Source organism: Panthera pardus, unplaced genomic scaffold, assembly GCF_024362965.1.
Source record: "Panthera pardus isolate Hobbes unplaced genomic scaffold, ASM2436296v1 HiC_scaffold_18, whole genome shotgun sequence".
In the NCBI taxonomy this organism is placed as follows: Eukaryota; Metazoa; Chordata; class Mammalia; order Carnivora; family Felidae; genus Panthera; species Panthera pardus.
The window spans coordinates 33,839,141-33,864,406 of record NW_026526743.1 but is presented as its reverse complement, the minus strand read 5'-3'; the positions used below and the strand labels follow the sequence as shown (position 1 = coordinate 33,864,406).

The window sequence follows — 25,266 nt, the reverse complement described above, 5'->3', positions numbered from 1 at the left end:
ATCATTTGTGTTTAGTTTTCAAGACATTTTAGTTAGTGGCCTTAAGTTTTTTTCCACCAACCTTTGCAGTTAGAAACAACTGGCAGGAGGACAGATTTACTTCCCTCCTCTCCCTGCCCTGTGAGGGGTACTAATTTACTATGAAACTGTCCGAAGATGGGCTGGACGCAGGTGACTTCTGAATTCAGCCTGGAAGAATAAAGAAATGGGGGACCACCCCTCCCAAAAGCTTCATTTTTCTTGAGGGCCACACAATTCCTGTTTTAATAAGTTGCTGACTTCTTCCTGACATATCCAAAACACAGGTGCAAGAACCTAATTTTACGGATATAAAGTGAGCACTTTGAATAATGCCATAAAACGCACATTTTCTCCCAATTTGCTGGACGCAGGGCCCGATCTCTGTGGCTGACTGATGCTAAGTGAGAGTCTAGTCAATGTGGGGCTCGCCAGCACCTTGGCAGGCCTGGAGCAACCCACCAGCCTAGGGTTTTATTCAGGGGTCTGGCATGCTGGAGTCGCCCCCTGAGTGGTGCAAGCTTGGCAGTGATAGGAGTTCCCTAACGAGCTGGACAAAATTCTGATGCCTAACGGAGAAACAAGGATTGCGGAGACCCAGTCTATGGTAGTAGGACACGGGCACATCCGCATGTAACTGCTAAATTTAGTATTAAGAGTTTGGCCCGGAGAGGTTACTCAGAGCAGGCAGGGGTGATAATCCAGAGTGAATAGTCCTCCATTTGTTTTTTGTTTTTTTTTTCGTAAATCATCAGTGCTGGATACTGTGGGGGGAAAGTCTATAATACTGTGTGTAGGTGCATCAAAAGAATAACAACAATGGCTGCTATACTACCATTAAAAGTCTCTAATTAAACCATAAGTTCTAGAGAGGCAGGAGCAGGGCTTACATCCTGGCCCCAGTGTGAACGGGCACTGCCTGCTCTTTGAGGAGCCCGTCCAGCACACCAGCGACAAAACCAAAGGATCCGTTCTCAGAGAGCTCACCAGCTCCTCTCGTTTCCCCCTTTGAAGTTAGGCAGCCGGGGTTGTTTGACTTTAAAACAAACAAATAAATGAATAAAAGGAACAGAATCCTTGAAATCAAATCTCAAGGTCTCTGAAAAGGACCCTGATTAAGTCTGTACTTCCCTCTGTGTCTGAGTAAGACGGTGAGCCACTCTAAGGCAAGCACTAACTCTGTCAGTCTCCAAGTGCCCTTGATTTTGTTACAAAGATTGGAATCACATCTCTAGAAGATGCAAGGTTCCCAGTTCCACTTTCTTTGCTTCTCTGCACAAGTGGTAAAATCACAGACCACCACCGAGGGAGAGGATTTAGTTCCCTGAATGGGTGATCCGAGGATGACTTTTACTAACGACCTGTTACAGGATAGGATTTTTGGGCACAAGCTGTAACCATGGGTACACGGGAACCTGTTCTATGCCTTGCAGACTCAGGCTCCCATCTCTCACGTCTCTACACGGAGCAGGCCGTGCATCACCACAGAACCGGCCGACAGGACAGGCCCTGGGATTTGCTCCGGGAGTCTGATCCTTCTGGTGTGATTCCAGTTATCTTATCTCTCCTACAGAAGGCTCTCTGGGCAAGTCCTCAGTGCCAAACAGGGACTGCTTTCCTCTGAAGGGTGGAGCCCCCCCCCCCCCGCCCCCCCCATGCAGGGCTCACAGGCAGTTCTATTTGGAGCTAGCAGGGCTGCATGATGCAAGGAACAGCAAATTCGCAGGTAATTCCCGTGGTGGGAAGGACGAACAAGCGGTGAACCAGGGAACAAACACGCATTTAACCTTAGGCTCCTCATGTCTGCAAGGAAGATCCAATATTTACAAGCAGAACACTAAGTCACACATTATGCAAAGTCCACTGAGTACTCTTTTTGTAAAAAGCAGTTAAAGCACTGGGCGACTTGTTTTAAAAAATATAAATCAGCACCTATCAACAGGGTACAACTTACTAAGTCAAGTCCCCTGCGGGGTTCATCTTTTAACACTTTCCTAGTGACGCTCAACTGAAGACCAGTGCTCCAGGGTGAACAGGTGGGACAGGAGGAAGGCAGCTGCAACCCCTGCCAACCCTCGCGCTACGTCCTTGATGGATAGTGGAATCCAACTGATGAACAGCAGATGGCCCCGTTATTATTCTGGGAAAGATTAGTGCTTTCCCCAAAGGAAAGTTAACAACTATTTTAACCACCACAGGATAGCAGGGATAACCATGCCGTGTGATGAGAGAGACTTCTGTTTAGGAGGAAAAGCACCTGTGGAGACTCCGGGATCCGCTAACCTCCCTCTGGGAGAGCCGGCCCTAGGAGCAGTTGGTAAAACCAGCAGGCCTGACTGCTGCCTGGCGTCCTGCAGCCCGCCTGGACTTCTCGTGTCCTCTCTGGTTTTGTACAGAGCTTTGGGACTGGCGGTGGGAGAAACAGAGTCAACGATGGGGGTCAACCTCTGCTCAGGGACCGCACACCCTCAGTGCTGATGCCCAATGGTGTCTGCATTCCATACCTCAGCAGTCAGAATGCAACCCGTGAGCTTGCCCGGCCAGTGGGCTCCGTGAGTGGGGGAGAGGGAAAGGTGGGCTGTCCAAGTAGAGGAACCGACCACCAGAGAAGGGAAAAGAGAGCCTAGAAGTCCTGCGGAAGAGGGGAGTGCACAGGCCCACACGGGCGCCTCGGCGGGGCAGCTACAGAGGGAGAAGCTGTTGAGGTCTGCCCTTCCTCAAGCTCCAGCCGAGAAACCTACAACGTTCCCTTTTAAAGCTATGTTTTTCTAGGGCTGTTTTCATTTCCAGTGGGATTCCAACTGAACTGCAAACTAATTAATCTTGGAATCAGAGCAGATGATTTGGGGGATGGTCTTGGATCACCCGGACCCCAGGGCACATCTGGGAGAAAAGGGGCCACGGAGCACTCGCTAGTTCACACACAGATCCTAAGTCGCCCACGGCTGAGGGTGGCTTTCACAAATGAAAATGTAAAACATGGACAGTGACCCCGCCATAGGGATACTGTATCTAACAAAAGCAACTTCCGAAGGCTTCATTTCCTTGCTCATTTTGGGTGTTTTTTTTAATCATTTAAGGTCAACTTTAACCAAATCACAGATGCCTATATAAGCCTAGCATTCTCTGGCCCAAGCACTAGTGAAGACATTTCCTCCCACACAAATAAAAATTGAAACAAAATTTCAAAGGAAAAAAAAATGAAAATAAAAGAATGTGAAAAGAAATACAAATCAAAGAAATTTATTGGGTGCTGACAAAAATACATAATACAAAAAACAAAACAAAACACAACACAACAGAAACAAAACCAGAAACCCCACCCCAGCGGGCCCACGCGCCTGAGGTACTGACAGCGCGCAGTCCCAGAAGCCCCGCAAAGCATTGCACTTAATTCATGAGGACCTCCATCTGCACCAGCCTTGCATTGGTGTCCCCAGACGTCCGGTAGGGGATCATCCCAGCAAAGGTAATCAGGGCTCGGGCTTGGCTTCGGAGTTGCTGAGAAAAAGGGAAAGAAGAGAAGAAAACCAGTGAGCTTTTGCGTCTGGGTACAATACTGGGAACAACCACCGTGTTCTTCCATTTTCTACCCCCTGGTGTCAGGGGGCAGCTTTCTGGTGAGTGGATGAGAGTCTCACCCTCAACTGTCATGTTACCCATAAGGCGCAGACTTAAGCAAAGTTGGTCCACTGAGGCCCCACTTCCAAAACCCTTCTACTAAGCAAAAGACAGACGGGGTTGCCAGACAAGCTGCCTCGCCTGACACACGGGACCAGCTTCTGACACAGCCCCATGCTTCAGACGGCCTGCTCTCCTTCTCCGAGCCTCCCGCTCTCTCCTGGCTGGTTTCTGACCACCTGCCTCTGCGGGGGTCTGAGCTTCTCAGACCTCCCCACAAGGTGGGTCCAGTCACATTCTGGCTCTTTTCCTCTCCTGCTTCTTCCCTTTTCTTTCCTCCCACGCCTCCCATTTCTTCTTTCCTGACATAAGCGCTGGGCCCTCCATTCCTCGGTAATAATATTTATGAGGTTCCTAGATTGTTCCAGGAGGGACGAAGATTTAAATTCAGGTAATTCCAGTAACAGGAAAAAAAAAAAAAAAAAAAGACAATCTTCACCCTGATTTCCAGGGGATAAATTACTAAATACAGAATAAAGAAACTTAGAAGAACAGCTTCGGGTTGCCCCGTGTTGAGATGTGCTGGATGCTTATAGGAGCAAGAAAGGAAACTAGATCTGGAGTACAAAGGGAGAGTCTACAAACCTCTTTTAGACCAGTAACAAGACTTTTAAGGGTAACTCAGGGGTCACTTACTAGGCTTCCTAAGGACCATTCAAGAAGAAATCTGAAAGCCATGGGCTTTTTACCTGATAGATGAAATAAACTGGCAAGCATATATCCTAGTTAATGTCCAAACCGAAAGACATTTTTACTTTATGATGAGAGTACCCATTAGATTTTCTTCAAAAGTGCATGGGCTCTCATGCGTCATCTGAAGCTACTGTAAGTGAACTTTAGGAGTGTTCAGGCAGAGGGACTCACCCCCTCAATGGGCAGCTCTGCACTTTACAGCACGAAGCCACTTCTCGGGCAGGGAGCTTTTACACAGAAGTCTCTCTGTGACCCTGCTCACCCCTAGCTTTCAGAGAAAAGGTGTAGTGGGTGACAGGCAGACAGGAGAATGGCTTTATTCATGGTATGTGAAAACCAAGGGTCTAAAAAAGAAAGCTTGAGACACACAGAACGTGAGTTCAGCTGGTCCTGAAACTATTCCTTCACATGTGGGAAAAGGCCTGCAAGGCCACAGCGGCACTCTCTGTGGGGGCAGCCACCCGCCCCCCCGCCCTATGAGGAGCCCACAGAGCACCGGAAATGTCCACCACCTCAACACTTGTCTGCCGAGGCCCAGGCACAATGAGCCACTGCTGGCACGTCTCCTGACGTGTATCTTTTATGCGGTCCAGGTTCTAGCCTGCCCAAAGGGTGGATGGCAGACCAGCAGCTGCTCTGGGGCACCCGGGGATGGGCCTACCACTCAGTGGACCATCCCGAGCACTGCCACCTACGCTGCTGACGGTGAAAATTTCCACCATCACTCACTAGACAGCAATTCTGTCACGACAGTGCCTGTAGGGTCACAGCTGAGAGAGCCCCCACACACACCCTTGGAGGCAGAAGACAGGATTTCAAACATTAAGTGGGGAAGTTAAGGGAAAGGTAGTTTTCATGGGGTCAAGCACCTACGCCCTTTTGTCAAATCAACCGGACAACATATGCCGTGCAAGCCCCAGGCTACCATCCACCTGGACCTGGCTTGAGCCACACGATGCTGGAGGCCCCAAAGGCAGCGGAAGGAGTCCTGGCCGCATGTCAGACGGCTCAGCTTCCAGACACGGCTCCTTCACCATCACCTGAGGGGCCTGCAAAAGCAAACTGCTTCCTGACCCGGGGCCTCAGTTCCCTCAGCTGTAAAGTGGGGATAACAATCACTGCCTCAAGGTACCTCTCTGGGGTCACTGAGAGGTTCAGATGAGGGCAGAATCAAATTCATTGAATCAAATTCATTGTTGACCAGAAGTACTTATGATTCTGATGAAAGTGCTGAGCTGAGACTCACAAAATAACCTTCCGATTTCAAAATGTATATGAAATTCCTATGGAATCACCACAAATTAGTATTCTGTTTGATTTTTTAAAAGGTAGTATCTGCAGACTTCACTTTTTTTTAAAACTTGAGAGCAGCGGTGATCCCGTTAATGTTCAATTTCTTCTGAGAGCCTCACACAAGGTTTACTCAGCAGCTAGGCAGTGAGGAAAGAGCATTTGGGGTCAGGAGCAGGGGTCTCATGAGATGCCGAGGACAGCAGACCAGAAAGGTGGTTCTCAGCGATGGTTCTGGCCAACGCTGGGATCTTACAGAGTCACGGTCCTCGACGACTCGCTGGGGCCTGGATGCCGAGGACGGACTTGTCCCTTTGAGCCTCTTAAACTGTGTGAACAAGATGTTCATGGTGGCGAGAAGCACTTCTGAGAGGTTGTGCCTGATCTGCCCAGAGAAAAACACATGAAGTAAGGAAAAAGCACCAAGCCCTGGGGCCGACAACCAGTGTATGTCCAGGCACATCACGTCCCACAGCTGCCAGGGAGAGAACTACAGGGTCACCAAAAAGCAGCCAATGGCACTGCCATGTCAAGCATGAGAGCAAAGCACAGGCAATGATGATCAGGTGAGACAGATTATTCTTCTCCTTTCTGTATGCCATTCCTCCTAGGCATAAAGAGGGGCAGCGAGCCAAAAGCATGCTGACCGTATCTGGCCACTATGTAGGCTTGGACTGGCCAGCAGAGTGATTACCGTAAGAAGTCTGGATTTCAATGTCAGTAGGTAGGGATGTGCACACTGGTTCTCCAGGCCCCGCCACTCCCCACTATCTTAGACCAGCCAGACTGTCTCCACTGAACCTGCCCAGCCCTAGCAGAGTCGTTGGGAGCGTCTTCAAGGGCAGACCCTGGTGCACCACTTCATTCCCTAACGCAGTGAACAGTATATCCCGGGGAAGGCAAGAAACAACAACAGGGGAAGTGGCTGGGGTAGAAATGACAGCAGGTAAGAAAGGCAGGTCTGCAAGGGGCAAGACCTTCTAAACTGAGTACCACAGCAGGCAACAGCCCCCCGCGTGCAGAAGCTGGCCTTCCCTCTTCCTCTAAAACAAAAACATGTCTTCATAAGAGGTATTTGCTTACTGTGTAACGGTTTTAAATGGAAACAGCTAGTGACATCCCAGGGCCAGGCAGCTGGCCCTGTGTCTGTGGTTCTAGAGAAGAGTTTTTTACATGTGGGAACAACCAGAGAAGTCTTGGGCCAGTCCAGATCAGAGAAGCCAGAATTTCTGGGGTAGGCCTTGGGTATGAAGATTTTTTACAGCCTCTTAGAAATTCCAGTGGGCAGCTCAACCGCGCACCCTTGGGCTAGACGGTGGCAATGTGCTAGAAACTCTGCAGAGAGACAGCGGCTCTGGGGCTCATGGGCTGGCAACTGAGTCCATGGTCACTGTTCTGCTTCTCAAGACAAACAGTTCAGAGAAGCGAAAGAAGGAGGTGCATCATGGTGCATGTTTCATACACCCAATGGAACTACTTAAGGAAGATCAGAGTTAAGCACTAAGATTCCCTCTAGAACAAGTGGATAATACAGATTTAAACCAGACCACACAGGATCAACCAGGAATCTGTGCCCCCAAGAACATGTCTAATCACTAAAGAGACTGTGTTTTCTGAGTCAGGAATTTGGACAATGACCTGATGGGGATATGTGTACTCACAGAAAACCAACCTAGGAATATCTGAAATTGGACTCGCCTTATTAAACTCAGTCTACATGGTTAGTGTACTGGGACTCTTAACATCATCAGCTACACTAAAACAAAAGCTTTCAGCAGAAGTGGGGAAAAAATTCTATAATGCAGGAAGAAAAGGACTCACTTCATCGCTGAAATTTCTGAAGGCAGCCACTCTCTCTTCCACACTTTCCTGATTCAGGGGCACCAGCTTCAAACGATCAATGATCTGTTTAAAACAAAACCCGACCGGCTGCATATGAAATAACCATCAGTCATCTTGTCTCCTTAGACAGACAGCAAGCATCTCACATGTTACAAAGGGCTCTTTAATACAAAATACTACCTTCCCTCAAACACACAAAGGCTTTGGTCTAATTTTCTGACTAAATTCCCAACCACATTTTCTGAGGCAATTCTAAAATTCAGAGATTGCAAGTTACTCCAAGAAATCTCTCCATTTTCAGACTAATGAGGAAAGGAATGGGGAGCAGAGAGAAAAAAGAGCAACACAGAAATCCCCTTTCAAGTCCCAGGGTCATACTTGTCTTCTTTGCTTAACAGGCACGTTGGTAACATTTCCTTTGTTTTAGATGCATCCCATATAGTGTTTTGGATTTCCAAGGGCATACATCAACCTGCACTTCAAATAGCCCTCTTAAAACTTACATCAAAGGCTCTGTCAATATGACCACTGTGATACTCGTCAAAAAAGGTGATCAAGTCCAACAGAAGATAGAACGTGGAATCCACAAATTTATTTGCACTGATTCCCTGAGCCCTATACCTGAAAGACAAAGAAGAGGGAAGAGGGGACAGGGATAATTATGAATTTCTATGCAATCTGTAACTTTAGGATAGCATTTGAAAAATCTCAAAACCTCTTGAAATCTCTAGGTGAGGTGAATTAAGGAGTGGAAAATAGCGTTTCTTTTCCAATGGCCAAGAAGTTGATGGTGGATTTGATACGAATCCATCTGTAAATATTCTGCACGAAGCATGGCTCGTGCCACCTCGGCCTCGGCCACCATTAAGCATCCAAATCTCCAGGAAGGATAAAAAGGTTCTGATGGGTCAAAAGTCCAGTGGCTACCACTGTAGAGTGTTTGCTAAATGGATTATTTGATCAGGAGTCTTCTTCTGTGCTACCCCAGGAAAGCATCTCGAACCCAGTTTTCTCTAAGTCACTTTACTAGGAGTATCTGTAGAAGAGCACAAAAGGTAATGACTGTGGCCTCAGCCTGGGAGCTCCACCAAATAAAGTCTGATAACTCCGTTATCTCACCAAAGAAGGAAGAAGGTGGCTCTTAAACACTGGCCACTACCATCTCTAAGAATTCCCCCATCCACCTATCACTAGCTTCGCTCCAAAATGTCTTTAAGATGGCTTATAACTGTGTATAGAGGAGTACAATGCCCAGAGTTAAACTTAATGAGCAAGATTAGAATGTTGACATACGCTTTCATACCCTTCTTTCTAGCAAAACTTTAAACTCTGATAGCGACAAGTACTGGTTATGATGTGGGGCAAAAAGAACTCTCAAGCAGTGCTGGGGGGATGGGGAGACTCTGGAAGGCCACCTGATGTGACTAGTAAAGCTGAAGACGCATGTGGTGGGCACGGGCAGCCTGGCACTGGCGCCGTGCCCCCTCGGCGCCAGCTCTCGGTCTTACCGTTCCGCGATGGAGAGCGCCATGTTCTTCAGCCTCTCTTTGTTGGACTGTGGTGCGCTGATCTGGGGGACAACAGGGCTGAGCAGTTTGTTCATCAGCTCTAGCACCTTGTCAGCATTCTGTTCCATTTTTTAAAATTAAGGAAGGAATCGATTATAAATAATCAGTAAAAGAGAAAAGGAAAAACAAAATAACCAAAAGAGGGAACGTTCTGGGGTGATGGATTAAAACATTCTGTACCTTGATCTGGATGATGGTTACAGATATACACCTATGGAAAGCTCATTAAGCTGGACCCTTAATGTCCGCGCATTTTTCCACATCTTAATTAGAACTCATTCAAAACATCTTTGAATTAACAAAAAATGAATTATAAACCTTCTTTTGGCCCACTTTTCTCAGTTTATAAAAGAAAGAGCATAATCTTTTTTAGGCCACGTAATGATCAGCAGTCACCATATGTCCTCATGTCGAAGTACTTATTCTAGTTCTCTCGAAGCACCTCAGCTGTCACCGCCTTCCCTAACACACAGGCCTCACGAGCGTGTCTGTGGCGACCAGAAGGGTAAGCACGAAGGCATTTTGTCCCAAAGCTTCACCATCGAAATATGATGGACGCCTATTCTGCTGCCAAGTGAGAGGAGAGCTCAAGGCCTACAGGATGTCCGGGCAATATGTTGTTCTTATTTGGCCAGAAATACTTTATGGGCAGAGGTAACTCTGTAAAATGGGAATTTCACCCTGACCGGACCATTAACTGCCAAGCACTAGGAGAAAATGCCTCATCAGGACAGCGGTGCAACAGTGGCATTGTCAAACTGTTTGTGCATTTAATGCCAAAAGGCCGACGGATCTATTAAGTACAGAAGAAGGAAAAGGGCATGTCTTACCTTGGCAAGGTCATAGAGCTTTGCTGCTTCTTCAAACAGTCCTTTATTTTCTGCCACGGAAGCAACTTTGTTGATAATAGGCTTTGTGTCACTAGTAAACTTATCTATGACTCCAGGCTGACAAGACAAATTACAGAGGGGAGGAGGAGAGAGATGGGTACGCAGAACTGTTAATTTAAACACACAGAAGCAGTTGGGATCTGAAAACGACTTTAACTGAAAATGCCTGCCCTAGGCAATGCATATATTTCATCTGCTAGACTCTGGCATTCTGGAAGATGTAAGGTCCTATTAAACATATGAAAGGGACCAAGGAAACTACAGATGAAGAAGCAGACTCACGGGCAGCACAGAGGAGTCAGCAATAAGACGTCTGTGCTGCCTGATTGTCCAACATGATCCAGAGGGTAGGTGAAAGAGTCAATGATTTTAAATTTGCTGATGCGTAGGCACTAGGAGGAAAAACCAGGAGGCTCAGAGAAAATACCTGAAAGATTCTGGATTTGTTTTCTAAGACAGATGGTAAAAGAAATTCGGTGCTGAAAAAATATATGGCAAATGGCATCAGGATATTTTTTTTAAAAATCACCATTAACATTCAACAGCAACCAAATGGTCAGGAGAGCACGAGAGGCCTTAGGAACCACAGAAGAGCTAGTGTGGACAGAGTGACATCTGACAGGCTATTCTGATTTTCCATCAGCGCTAGACCAAGTCGGGGTGACCTGCTCCTGCCACCCTGGAGGCGGCACAGGAGACAAGTGAAGAGCATGGGCTCTGGAGTCACAAAGGACTGGATTCAAATTCCACCTCCCCTTCTTACTAGCTGTGTGATCCTGCGGGAAATAATGAACTGCTCTTGTTTTCTTTTCCTCATTTGAAAACCACCTTGTTGGATCATTATTGTGGTGATCAGTTAAAAAATACCTATAAAACATTCAGCACAGTGCTTGGCAAATGTCACTGCTCAATAAGCATGGCCATTGTCACCAGTACCGTCACTGTCCGTTCTTCTGAGCTGGAAGGTGTGCACATTGCGAGCTCATCTTGAGATTGCTGGGTCCAAACCACCCATCTTTACAAGTGAGGAAAGGGAGTTCCTGAGAGACGCAGGTGACTTTCCCAAAGCCACCAGGAGAATGCCTGTGTGGGGTCAGACTGGTTTTTGGCACCAGGGCCTCTGCACCTTTAGCTATGGCTCCCACTGCGCACGACAGGTCTCAGGGAATCACTAAGGTCACAGGCACAGCTGTATCTCCAGGGTCAGAGTGAAGTTCTCAGCCCTCAGAAACTACCTTCTGAGAGAGGTCAAGCATATTTCTAACTTTTTTATCTGGGGAGAGTAGGTGCAGTAAATAATTCCTTTTCTTGCATATTTTCTGAGCCAAGAATGACAGAAATGCAGTCTTCTTAGCTCAAAAATCAGCAGGCACGAACAGATGAGTCCTCTGCACATAATAAAAAAGCTATCTGATCGGGGTGCCTGGCTGGCTCAGTCAGTAGAGCCTGTTGACTCTTGATCCTGGGGTTGTGGGTTCAAGCCCCCTACTGGATGTAGAGATTACTAAGAACAAAAAAGCTATCTTGCTATACATTTACATAGTTTAGAGAAACAGATGTGTGTTAAGATCAAGGGCATCATTTGTGGCCATTCTTTGCTGCTTAAACTACAATTTCGTTAAGATCTGCATCTTTATTACTTTGAATCCTAAGATTTAACTATATTTTTTTGACAACTGTACATCCCCAACTGCAAACTAACACATCTCTAGAGGCACATTTAACCCACCTTTCTACTTCCATCATTCTCTAGTTTCCCAAGAATCATATCGAACTGTGGAGACAAAAAAAAGTGTACTCAATTTACTGGACAACGATATACACACAATCCACAATTCTCTGGACACAAAAGAGAGGAAGAAAACAGCGGAGGCAGGAGAAGTTTTACATGAATCAGAAAACAGTGAGACTGAATCGGTATTTTCGCGATCAGAAACCAAGAAAGCAAAGACAACCGAACCCCCCGCTAACCCCGCCCCGGGCCTCATCCGCCACAGCCATGCTAGCGTGACCACACAGCATCACGTCAGCACGGGTGTGTGCACTGCAAATCGTGGGTGGGAGAAAGGAGGGACCGACGTACCTCTCGACTTTCTATCACAAGCTCACTCACGCAGCGCAAAAACATGTTTTCTCCTTGACTATCTTTCTCATCCCTGGAAGGGGACAAAAGCAACACGGTTTCTGGCGTGGACCTGAGGTCTCTAATCGTTCTCAGGATGACAGAGATGAAAGCCAGCCGAAGTCAATGGTCAAAAGTGGGTGTTACCTGAGGAAGTAGAAGTACTGGAGTGCCTCCCTCGGGTCTGTGGACTCAAACTTGCGGGTGTAGAGCATGAGTAGCCGCACAAAGTTCAGCCGCCGCATGCAGGGAGGGTCGCCAGGCTCGTGGCTGACTGCACCGTGGGGGACAGAACCGGTCACGACCATCCTGCCCGTCTGACCCAGGCAACCGGGAATTATGGGAGCTGAATCCAAAGACCCTGCAGCCTGACCAACGTTTGCCAATGTAAGCTGCACTACCCTGTCCTCAGCTGCTTTCCAAGCAGAGGGGGAAACGGCATTCTGGAGTCCGTTACTAGCGCGCTGCTCTCACACTGGAAGGTGGAGACCGCTGGCCGTTACGGCTCGCGCTCTGAGGAGACCGGGCTGCACTGCTAAGGAGTCTGCAGGCATTCATCCACATTTGTCTTCTGCCCCTCTTCAGACTCTCCCGCCCCGGGCAGGTGGGCACAGAGAGTGGCGGCTGGGGTTTCCGCTTAGGGCCCTAACGGAATGTGACTCAGGACTCCAGGGACTGCTTCCCGCTCATTCTCCGGGCGGTCCGACCGACTGGCCACAGAGCTAGCCCTTCACACAGTGCTACCTCCACTGCCCTGACACGACTTGCACCATGTGCCCAAAGCCTCGGTGGTGGCAGGTGCGTGTGTGCTGCCGCCCGATGGGGGAGGGGGTGAGTGATGGGGACGCCAGTGCCAACAAATACTCACGGAGCTGAGCACTCTGTCCCGAGGATTTTAAAAGCAGCTTCAGCTCAAAGAGGACCAGCGCCACGTGGACTGCATGGCAGCGCAGCCGCTCCATGCGGAAGAGAAAAGCGATGGCAGCCTCGAACTGTGCCGTCAGGAAGAGTACTTGGAAGTACAGGAAGGGCTGCTGGTTCACCGTGAAGTGGGACTCGCCTGGGGGAGGAGGAGGCGAAGCTGACTCAGGAGCCAGGCTCTCAGCAGCCCCGACCCCAGGCAGAAGCCCCGCGTGCTCAGAGGACCTGCTGACTGGATGAAGGGGGCCCCGGGCACGGTGGACTGCCACAGGAACCATGACCTGGTTCCACAACCTTCTCCAGACCTCACAACACAACTGGCGAGTGGGGTCGTGCTGTAAAACCCAAACCGCTTGCATAAGTGGGAGAGAAACAGAGTTCAGGACCTTAGGACGACACATAAAAGAGGCTGTTTATCTCCTTTGCCCTGCGAAGAGTCACTCGATAAGGAGAGGAATGAAGATTTCAAAGATACTTCAGTTCACTCAGATTCACAGGTATGTGAATTCAATAAATGCTGGCCACTAGTTGGGACCTTCTTTTGCTCCCAGAATTCTTAAACAGAAACAGTGAGGAGGGAGAGCTATGTCCCCCTCATTTACGCTCAGATACAGTCATTGCGAGATCCCCAAGGAAGCAATAGCCAAGTCCTGCCTCTGTCTCTCCCTGAGCAAACGTCTACCAGAGCAGTTCAAAGAACTGGAGTAAAATAGCTTTTACTGTGTATGACCATGTAAGTCATACACACTGCTTGAGCTCACATGGCTTCTACTTGAATTTGAAATCACTGATGTGTTGTGTTGTGTTCTGAAGATCCGGAGCTCAGAGACGAAGGACGTTCCTAGAGGAAAGCTAAGTTGTGACCTTAGGTGGACAAGACAGAGAAAGTAGTTCCGTTCAGGGTATCTTACCATAGTCTTCCAACAACTGTTTCTGGAACTGTGAAAGAGTGAGCCTGTCTTGTGGGGAGCTGGTGCCGTCGTCATCAAAACACACTTGGTTCAACTAAACCCCCAAGAGAAACACATGCATTGGTACAAACTACGTCCCGAGCCAGGCATGCAGACCTGTCGCTGCTCAGCAGCTCGAGGCTGTGCTAATGGCTGTGGTTACGGGTTGAGAACTATACAACAAAAAACGGGGTCAAGAGGCAGGAAATCCACTAGCCCTATCACCCTACTGGCATCACACATTAAGCAGGTAAAATGTGTGTGCGGAACACAAGCAGAGGGAAGGGGCTAACGCCCTGCTCAGGCAAGGGAAGCGGTGCCTGCCTTCAGCCACAGGTAGTCCTCGGTTTTGTCAGCTACTTCGCTCTGGTTGTCGGTGATGTCGCATCTGCCAATGATACAGTACACGGCCCGCTTGTAGGGGTCCGTGTTGTTCCTGAGGGCCCTGCGGTAATGCAGTCGGAGCTTGTTCTCTGTGGCTGGTGACAACCTAAAGACACAAGGGAACAGACAGCATAGATACACATGCTGAAGACCCTCAGGGGTTCCTGCAAGCACCCCGGGTCCCAACCACATAGCAGAGTTACGCAGCCTTCCTTCACAGACACCACCCCAGCCACATCCCCCGCTACCACCATTTTCATCCAACGTGCGGCCACCAACACCTTCGTCTCCCCCGCCTGCCGGCTTCCTCTGGCAGAGGCCTTCAGGGGCACGTCAGAAATGCTGGGGAATTAATACTCCACCGCACTCCCCAGCAACCCTCAAGCCGTGATGGACAAAAGTGAGTCCTTCCCTTAAGTGTCTTGGCCCCCACTCTGACCTCCTTGCTCCCTTATACATGTAAGATTACCTCCAAAATAAACTACTTGCACTCAGATCCTTGCTTCGGGGTCTCTTCACCATTAACCCTACTTTAAACTCACTAATGCGAGCAAAGAGAGAGGCTTATGGTTTACGACAATCTCTGGACATGGCATCATGAACACTGTCTAAAAACCTGCCTTGAAAAGTATCGCTAGTATTCCACAGGAGAAAATAGAGTAACCACCGTTATTCGTCTCAAATACAAATACATATATTTAAACTGGGTTTCAGTGAATATGAACTTAGCCCAAGTACATTAAAACCCAGAGAAAAATTAATCCTTAGCAGTTCCTTAATGGAAAAGAACTGAAAACAAAACAAACAAACAAAAAACCCAGTTTCAATGATTGCACTTCAAAATGACTAACTTCTCGTTGTAGCCTTTGAGCTACGAAGTGTGTGACAGCACATTTTCATATTGGGCCAACCACAAAAGCACTGAGTGTTAAATGAAGTGTAATGCAGCAGAGTTTTTAAGTAAAGCATCCTGGATATGCCCGGGATTTACAGGATATGTAAAATCGTGCTCCTAACCACAGTGCCTCCCTCCCACACAGGAACAGAAAAATCCCCAAACACAAACGCTTCAGTATCAGAATGGGGCTCTTTTAATGTTCTCAACTGATACTCTCGGGCAAGTTCTACTTGCTTTCTAGACTTCATTTTTTTCCCAAGCAGAAACTTATTCTGAGCCATGCACGGGGCAAAAAGAGCAAACGCCGGTGGAGCAAATCCCTGTTGATGGCACGTGGCGTCTTCTGGATGCACCATCTCGTTCACCATACCTTCTGTCCTTGCTGTTCATGTACTCCTGGAACCAGGTTTTAAATTCTCCCAGCTGGTGCTGGGCTCGGTTAACCACCTGCGAAGCGGCAAGCAGGTCCCCACAGCGCATGCAGTAATAAATTAATGCCCACACAGGATGGCCTTCCACTTCTCCATCCTAAAAGAGGAAAGATGCTCAAATAAGCAGGCAAACAAAGCTAACTGATGGCTTTCTGATACACTCCCCTCTTCTCATACTAAGTCACTTCAGCTTCACAACCACCCCGTTAGGTAGGGACCTCCCTGTTTTATAAACAAGGAAACTGAGGCACAGGGACATTAAGTACCTTGTCCAAGCTGGTGAATGCAGCCTGGCCCTAGAGCTTTTCCTTGAGAACACCATGTGCTCCACCTGACTGAAAGCCAGCCTGTGGATTCACCTTGGAATCCCAGTAGCCAGTAACTGGGTAACATGCTCTGTGATAATTCACAGACGTGCGCTCTTGCAACCCCCGCAAAGCAAGGGCTAAAGTTTACCGACCAGTAAGAGACTACCATTACTATACTTGAGTTTATAAAGTGTTAACTACAAATGATTAGTCAAACGGACACTGGCACTTTCATTCATTTGTCGGCTGTTCATTCACTGACTATCTTTGTTTTCGACACTGGGGATCTGAGAAGGCAGCTCCACTCCCACTGTCCCAGTACCGGAGCTGGTCTATCCTCCAAATGCTTCTGTCATCATCTGTACGGAAGCCTGGGATTGCTTTTCTCTCCGCTTCTCTCCAGCTCCTCCAGAGGGGTGGGCCTCAGACTTCCTTTCTTGGTCCCTCAACCCTTCCCCCCACAGGACTCTTTCTAAAACCAGATCTGACCATTATCACTTCTCCACTTGAACCCCTTTGAGGTATTTACATCCAAAGTGCTGGGGCGCCTGAGTGGCTCAGTCGGTTCAGCGTCCGACTTCAGCTCAGGTCATGATCTTGCGGTTTGTGAGTTCAAGCCCCGCGTCGGGCTCTGGGCTGATGGCTCAGAGCCTGGAGCCTGTTTCAGATTCTGTTTCTCCCTCTCTCTCTCACCCTCCCCCATTCATGCTCTGTCTCTCTCTCTGTCTCAAAAAAAAAACAAAGTGCTTTAGCCTGGCACTCAAGGCTTTCACCTGCCAGTCCCACGTTTTCCAAGCCCTACCTCACACCCGATATGCTATGCTAGATACTCTTTCCTGCCTCCACGCATCTGTTCATGTTGTTCCCTCCACCTTAAACACCCTTTTCTAAGACCTGTGGCAGGTGAGCCCCTATTTTTCAAGCGCAGGGTGAACCTCACCTCCTTTATCAAGACAGCTTCCTCCGTATCCCACCACCTTGGCACAAAGCTCCGGCTTAGTGCTGCTTTGCACAGGGTATTAAATCTATAAAATAATTCCCCCAACTGGACTATGTATGAGCTGAAAAGTGTCACATTCTAGGAACTGTATCTAACTCCATTCTTCCAGATGTTTGAAGCAACAATCCCAAGAGTCATCCCTGACTCTGCCTGTCACTCCCACATCCAAGTCTTCAACAAGTCCTACTGGGCCTACTTTCAGAACACGTCAAGAATCCAATGACATCCTCCCCCTGAGCCCTCCTCCACTGAGCTGAGCAGCCACCATCTGCTCATCACCTGGATTCCTGCAAGGTCCCCCCAGCCTTTCTCCTAGCCCCACTCTGGTCTCTTTTCCATACAGCAGTTTCCACACACAGCCTCATCTTCGCTGCCAATGCCTATCTCAGAGAGACGACTCCAGGCGTGTAACTCATCACACAGAGAAAGATGCCAGTACCTGAAGTCCAGGCAAGGGAGCCGGAAGTTTAATGTTCAAGAAACTTCGAACCAACTGGTAAGTCCCAGGCACCCCGCCTAGCTGGGCCTGATGCAAGTTTCCAAAGACAGTCACAAGGGTGTAATTCTTATAACTGGAAAAATTGAAAAGGAAAACAAAAAAAAGGTTGAGAACACATACAGGTATCTGTATCCACATCCCTGACATTAGACTGTGAACTCTACAGGGCAGGGCCTGGACTTCAAACCTAACGCAGAGGAGGAAACAGTGCATGCTTCATAAAGCAAACTATGTTACTGATTCAGTGAGGAGTAGACCACCGTACAGATCTTTCATCACTGTGGATGCTCAAAAGCACCCCTCGAGGAACAGAACAGCAGACTTCCAATGCATTAAGGCCTAATGTACAGGTTGCTTCAGCTCACAACCGAATGCTTTGGTGCATTCTTTTTAAACTTTTTATTTTGGAAAATTTCAAACCTATGAAAAATTTAAAAAAATAGCCCAATGAATACTCATATAACCTTTACCGAGATTCATCAATTGTTATTAGCCTTTGTGCACATGTTTCTCTCTATGTTGATACATACATATATATATATATACACGTACACACGTGTACATATACACACCCACTTGTTTTTTGAACCATTTGAAAATGTATACAAATACAGAAAGCAGGGGCTACTTCATCTGTAAATACTTCACTATGTTCCTTGGAATAACTAGGGCATTCTCCTACCTAACCTCGATACCATTATGACAGCAAGAAACTGAACATCAACACACTGCTATTATCTAAAATATAAGCCACGTTCAAATTTCCTAATAATACCCTTTATGGTTTGTGTTTCTCCCCCCAAGTCTAGGATCCAGTCAAGGGAATGCATGGCACTTGGTTCTCATGCCATTTCCATTTCCTGTACTCTAGGGTAATTCTACCACCATTTTCCATGACACTGACCTTTTAAAAAGAATCCAGGCCAGCTGTTGGGTAGAATGTCCCACAACCTAGACCATTTCCTCATGATTTAATTAAGATTCAACTCTGTTGCCAAGAATCCCACACAGCTGATGCTGGTACTGCCCACTGAGCCCCAGGTAATATTTGGTTTGATCACCTGCTTAAAAGTGTCACTCACCAGATTTCACCACCTTTTGTAAAAGTACCTTTCCCTCTGAAATTGATAAGTACCCTGTGGAGTAATACTTGGAAGCCATGTGAATATTCTGTTCACCAACAATCTTCTACTGAATGGTTTCAGTTTCCACTGATGTCCTTGCTGAACCAATTACCACACCGATGGTTGCAAAGGATTTTGTATCATTTCTTTTTCATTTATTTGCTAGTATTCTTAAAATCGTGCAATTCCTTAAAACCTGTAGTGTTTTTAAGGTGCTTCCATACTAAGATTAACTGGTTCTAGTTACAGATATTCAGATATGGGGTTAACAGAATAAAGAACTTTCTAAATATGTTTCTTGTCCAAAACAAAACAGACTAACTCAAAAAGTCAGGTGCTCCATATGCACAGATATTCAACACCAGATTAAGTAAAATAACAGAATGAGAGTATGAGAGAGACACAGAAAAACATCTAAATGTCAATTACCAAAAAAAAAAAAAACAAAAAAAAAACACCTCAATGGAATTCGATGCAGTTATGCAAAATGATACTGATAAAGTTTTAAAAAGCAAACTACATAAAACCACATACTGTACACATTTGGATCATAACTACAAAAAACAAAATCAAACAAAATATTCCCATATCAAAAAGTGGTGGGGGGGGGGAGGAAATGTGAAAAGGTACAAGAGCCTCTGGCATTTTTCTATACCAGTCCTACATTTTCTCAACATTTTCAGCCTTATCTGCAAAAAACCATTTGGGGCTGGGTCTACTTTGCCAAGCCATCACGATTCGCACCAGCAAAACTACTTTAAAAAGTGAGTATAATTATCATGAAATAGTCCCTTTATCAAGAAATGACAACAAATCCTTGAAAAGGATACCGGTGGGGAGTGATGCCCCTAGAAAAGAAGGGCAATAGGGTGACAGTAATTGTGGACAGCAAACTTCCAAGTAGCTCCCAAGTGCTGCCAAAGGAATTAAGGGGAAAAAAAAAAGAATTTTTAAGACAAATAAATATGTAAAATTAAATAAGCAAAATGAAGAGAATAAAATAAATGGGATGGCTTACCAGATATAAAATCAAGAAAAGCCTTGTACCATTGGTGAAGTCAAGCACCAATGTTGAAGAGTGGGTTTACTAAAGAAAAAGCAGTCACGAGCAGTCATATACCCATTAAAAAACCAAAATCCTAGGGGCGCCTGGGTGGCTCGGTCGGTTAAGCGTCCCACTTTGGCTTAGGTCATGATCTCACGGTCTGAGGGTTTGAGACCCATGTCAGGCTCTGTGCTCACAGCTTGGAGTCTGGAGACGGCTTCAGATTCTGGGTCTCCCTCTCACTCTGCCCCTCCCCCATTTGCACTCGGTCTCTTTCTCTCTCTCTCTCAAAATCAAACATTATAAAAAACTCAGTCCTAAAGGTTTTTATATACTGTCAGAAATTTTGACTCTTACTCTGCTGCTTGTAGCAATATTACCATATACATTAGGATCTTTATGGCTCCATATCAATATACCCAAAACTTACATTAAAAAATTTAGCAAAAGCCTATTATAATACTCTATAAGCTCTTTTGTGCCTATGTAAAAAAGAATAAAAAACATTTGGAGTTCCAAATTTTTCTTAACAAGGGAAGTTTTTGTCTGATGGCATTCATCTCATGTGACTATTGTATAATTATTAAAGTATTTGATAAAAACCTATTCTCTGCTATACCAAGTCTGAATCACCTCAGTTAATGCACAAGGAAATCTTAGGACTTCCTAATGAAGTATTATTTTGTTGATAAAGGGCAACCACACTATAAGGGGACCGGCAGCTGCACAGCTCACTGGCAAAGAACTGCAATTTAGCAAGTGTATTCAACTTGGCTTTCTCTTCTCGAGCTAGCAGAGGCCCAGCACCGTGGCTCTGAAATAAAGAGGGTGCGTTGCACACTCATGACAACCCCTGCTGGCAAATTCAGAGCTGAAAGGAGGGTCCACAGGGAGGGATGAATGGCATAGGTCCTACCAATGAAGGGGATGACAGGGCACAAGGGCATAGCCACAACCCCCTCAGTGACCGACTCCACTTAGTGAGGAGGTGGCAAAGAAACCCAGGCACAAATCACAGGCATTAGCAGCTGGGAAGGATCCAGATGCATAGGGATTAACAGAATAGAGCCAGAAAGAAAATAAAGGTTCAAGGACTCTTCCTAAGGCTCGAAGGTGATAATATTGCCAGCTGTAAAAATTAAAATGCTCAGAGAACAAAAGAGCTTAAGAAGTAACGGCTGAACCACATTAGGGAACAGGATCCTGACCTAAGGCATCACGGCCTAATAATCATGATGTCTCCATACCGAGGGCCAGAGAGTGGAGAAAGAGAAAATGAAAAGTCTAACAGCACTCCCATTCACCATGACTTTATACTGCTGCAGAAACAGGCCGTAAAGAAGTGTGTTTGTGAAAGCAGGATTGTATCTCTCAGCCTCGCTCAACCTTGCTTAAATTATACCAGAGAGAGGGCACTCAGCCCAAGGACTACTAGACACGAGACAAGGCTGACTTCAGGGGGGTTCTGAAGCCAGCCCCGCTAGGCCAGGGCTGCCTTACCTCTGCTCGAGGTAAGCCAAGGCCTGCCGGACAAAATCCATGCGCACTTCCACGCTGTTGCGGCTCTTCAGAGCATCGGTCGCCGGCACCAACAACACATCTGTCATTTGTTTCACCATGTTCCACATGTCAGAGATGTTCTGCGCACAAATGAAACCGCACGTGACAACGCTGCAGGGCTGGAGAAACGGTCTGGCTCTTCGAGGCTCTGACCTCAAAGGCAGAGAAGGTAAGGAGGGGGAAGAGGTTAATGTCCTCCGTCTGAGGCCCTCAGGCTTGAAGCTCAGTACAGAAGACGCGCCTGTGCCCTGCCAGCTGCTAGACTCCATCTTCCGAGGAGCACCTTCCTGTCCCGAGCTGGTTTTCAGATCAGTTTCTATTCCAGGTCTGACATAACCACCCACATAATTGAGACCACACAACAGTAAAAGGAACACTGAATCTCAGTGGGTTATTCCTTACAAGAGAGTGAATACATTTATAATTGTCCAAAGCTCCAGGAGTTTAAACTCAAGTAGCTGCATTTCAGTCCTTACAAGGTCATTTGAGTTTCTTAAGGCTTAAAATAAAGAGTTTAACCTAAATAATATATCGGTTTTGTCCTCCCAGAGACTCTCCAGGGGCCGCTGCTCTTACCCCATGTTGTGAGTGTCACAGCCTCCCATTTTCCTTCCCACTCACTCCCTTCAAAAGACGCCTCCATGAGAGCCTCCCAGGAAAGGAATGGGCATTCTCTCCTTTGTGTTACCACCACACATATGGGACTCCCTCTCCCAAGAATCCTCCTGTCTGTAAATCTCTCCTTAAAAATGGATTCCCTGAATGCTCTGCAATATTCTAAAGTTAAGAATCCTTAGAAGAGAGCACTGATGAGAAAAGCAGGTTTACACTTCTCCCACAAAAAGAGACAAAATCCTGTTTTCATGTTCTCAGAAACTAAAACTGTAGAAAATCCACCCAAATGTGACTCTTGGTGGTGAGATGGTAGGTGGATTCTTGACTTTCTTCCTTAGATTTGCTTGCGTTGCCTTGTATTTTATTATTAAGAAAAAAAAAAAAAAAGCTGGATGCATTTTTAAGGACCAAAATAATAATAATACTTATAATCTGTGTAAGATTGTGTTTGCTTCCATTATATTCTTCCCTCCTTCTCCCATTCCTCCTGGCCACCTAACAATCCACCTATCTGCTTTTTTCCACCCAGGGTGAGAAAACTGGCCAGGGATAAGAATTGAGGGACAGGAATAAAGATGGGGAGTCAGAGAGGGTGGGAGCCAGCGGCATACAAAGAACGCACCTAAAGATCACATCTGAGTCAGGTTTAATGGGCTCCCGGGTGTAAAAACCACATCACCTTTACAATTCAGCTCTTGTAAAAGAGTCCGTTAGTCTAAGGAAGGAAACTGGTGAGGGAAGAATTGAAGCCTGACAGGACTTCAAAGCAATACATCTTAAGGAGACCTCTTGTGCCCATTAACTGATCCCGGCTGGGTCTTCTGAAGATGCATTAAAAATACACGTACATAGCATCATCATCAAAAAACCACCCCAAAGCTATTTAAAATGAAACTCTGAAGGACAGTTAACATTTTATTCCACAGAGCAGGGCGTCTCTTGAGCACGTTTCTGCCCAGTCAGCAAGCTGCTAATCCCATCTGAACACAGGACACCGCGTCTCCCCTTGGGTTAGCTCCGGGCGCTACCTTATCGCCCAGCTCTGCAACGGAAGCACAGAGGTCCACGAGGTTAGGCTGCAGGTGCCCATTTACAATCTTCTCGTTATAGATATAAATCTGAAATGAAAAGCAAAGTAAATGGCACCATTTCTATTTTCTCCTCTTCTTTTTAAAACCTCTTAAGGCACTTCCGAAGCCAGCTTTCTGCCCAACAGTCAGCACCAGAAGCTTCAGCCAACCTTTCCTTCCTCAGTGTGGCTGAGCTATCCATACTGCCTGGAGGTCAAGGCCTCTGGCCAGCTTCCCAGATGTGCCTTTAACTTTGGAAGGCAGCATCAACACACCCAAACTAACTGCTACCCCAGCCCTCCTAAGAGCTGAAGAATGGAAGGAGGGTGGTCCCGGTGGAGGAGACCACAGGCACTTTTGCACCTCTCCACCCAGCAGATCCCCAGTTCCAGCAAGCAAGGACCAAAGGGGAAGACAGGACGATGGGAAGACTTCGGCTGCTGCTTTCCTAAGAACCTGGGGCAAAGTTTGGTAATCTTTGCTGGCAAAAGGACTGAATGGCTCTAGGCCAAGGCTGGTAGACTGAGTAAAGAGTGTCAGGCTGCAATCCTCCACATGGGTTAGAACAGCAGTCGCCGTGTGTCTGGAGTACCCACTTCTCCAGGAAAGAATCCTTGCTCCTTAGGAAAATTTTCTCAAGAAAAGGGAACTATGTGGTGTTTAAGGTACGGGAAAACCACTATTACTTTGAATTTTATTTTAAAAGAACTAAAATAATGACATTAAGAACTCGTAGGTTCTCCTCTTTGCCTGTGAAGTCCTTGCCCTACCAAGGACTGAACACAGTAGTGAGGTCAGACGACAGATCAGAACTCCCACTGAACCTCAATGCCCCCTACTCTGTATGAGGGACGGTATCGTGTAGCTTCCAGGGGCATTATAAGGATGAAATAAAATGGTTTTTACACGATAAGGTGGAGTTTATTCACTCACTGTGCATTTATTAAGGGCCTCCCCTCTGCAAGGTTTTTTGTTCAACATAGGATATAAAGATTCACTCTCCTCTGGTGGGATAGCCACATAAACGGGACATGGTGCTCCGAGTCTGGAAAATGTTAGTTTCATGGAGTCTTACTTTCACAGACAAAGAGGCACAGCTTCTCTGCTCACAAGCTTATAACTTCATGAGGCCTGAACTCTGGTGGTGGCCGCGGCAGTGGGAGGAGTCAGCCACAGAGGGAGATGAAATTTAAAGGATGGAGGTGTGGCAGGGAGAAAGAGAGCAATCTAAAACATGGAGCAGAAAATAAATGAAGGCCTACTAATAAAACACAAGGGAGTTGGAAGGAGAGGGACTGGCAATGGTACGCCCAAGGAGAGAGACTTAGAAAACTGTTCGTAACAAAGGGGTGCAAGCTCACCATCCTCAATTCAAGAAACAAGATGGTTTCTCCTTCTTGATACTATTTTGTGTAGGAAAGCGGCAAATCAGAATAAAACACACAGGCAGCCAGCGCTGTTTTATTCAAAAAGTCAATTCCAGGTCTGTACTGTCTCCTTAGGGCAGCTTCAGTCCAACAGTCCCTGTGCTCGCCACAAAGCATCCCAATCCAACCCCATGCCACTGTGTGACCATCACATACAGCCAGAGCCACAGCCCCTAAAATATCATGAGCTTCTCCAGGACAACAATATTAGAGAGTGGTAAATACACTATGCCTACCAAGGCAGAAAAGCATTTAGAAAACTTCTCTCAACCACAAGGGGTGAAGAAAGATTTCTGATTATACCATCAGCCTACTAGGTAATTCAGGTTAATAGAGAACTCCATTTGCTAAGCAGTGCAATTACTCAAGGCTGTACTGTACATGGGCTACTGCCAAATACAAAATGAGACGCCTTGGGTCAGGGGAGAGGGCAGACTTCCATTTCCCTAAGTCAAATGTGAGTCATTCTATTACCCAATTTGATGGAATTCTCCAGGGACCGAGGTGGCAAAATATTAACCAGTCCTCTGAACAAAACCCCAACTTGATTTCAGGGTCTGACTTTCACATGAAGTCTTGGTTCTCTTTTACTCCCCTGAGCACTCACATAGAATTTTCCTGGTTTTGATCTTCTCTGAGAGAATGCTCACCTGCCGGGCATAGGCCATCTCAATGCTATCCAGAGAGCTTCGACCAGGGGGTCCCCCATCGCTGATGTAACTTGGCTGTAGGTAAATACACAGGCAGCATTAAGAACAGCATTTAGTCATGTAAAGAAAAAAATCTTATAAACATACGTTTATCTTTAAGCTGTGAGAAGTCTCTTGCCTAGTCAGACTTCCTCAAAATGATGATTTTAGGGGTTTCAATAAGACAATACTCCCTTCCTATGAATACACAAGAAGGGAGCAGGCATGAAACCCAACTCAA

The 25,266-nt window shown here is 46.7% G+C and overlaps 1 protein-coding gene across 3 annotated transcripts in view; it reads right to left on the bottom strand.

The window, feature by feature from the left end:
• Positions 1-3,245: 3,245 nt before the first annotated feature.
• The window catches only part of NUP93 (nucleoporin 93), a 103,877-nt gene continuing 81,856 nt past the window's right edge, over positions 3,246-25,266 (bottom strand). For all 3 annotated transcript variants that reach the window (XM_019455885.2, XM_019455886.2, XM_019455888.2), the window contains 17 exons: positions 24,987-25,061; positions 22,868-22,957; positions 21,165-21,304; positions 17,436-17,568; positions 15,628-15,785; positions 14,300-14,465; positions 13,937-14,030; positions 12,973-13,164; positions 12,252-12,378; positions 12,066-12,138; positions 11,712-11,756; positions 9,923-10,039; positions 9,033-9,151; positions 8,028-8,145; positions 7,504-7,587; positions 5,939-6,067; positions 3,246-3,519 (listed from right to left, as the gene is read on the bottom strand). In XM_019455885.2, coding sequence (XP_019311430.2) covers positions 3,409-3,519; positions 5,939-6,067; positions 7,504-7,587; positions 8,028-8,145; positions 9,033-9,151; positions 9,923-10,039; positions 11,712-11,756; positions 12,066-12,138; positions 12,252-12,378; positions 12,973-13,164; positions 13,937-14,030; positions 14,300-14,465; positions 15,628-15,785; positions 17,436-17,568; positions 21,165-21,304; positions 22,868-22,957; positions 24,987-25,061 — 1,971 coding nt within the window. In that variant the 3' untranslated portion in view covers positions 3,246-3,408. The remainder of the gene's footprint in view (positions 3,520-5,938; positions 6,068-7,503; positions 7,588-8,027; positions 8,146-9,032; positions 9,152-9,922; positions 10,040-11,711; positions 11,757-12,065; positions 12,139-12,251; positions 12,379-12,972; positions 13,165-13,936; positions 14,031-14,299; positions 14,466-15,627; positions 15,786-17,435; positions 17,569-21,164; positions 21,305-22,867; positions 22,958-24,986; positions 25,062-25,266) is intronic.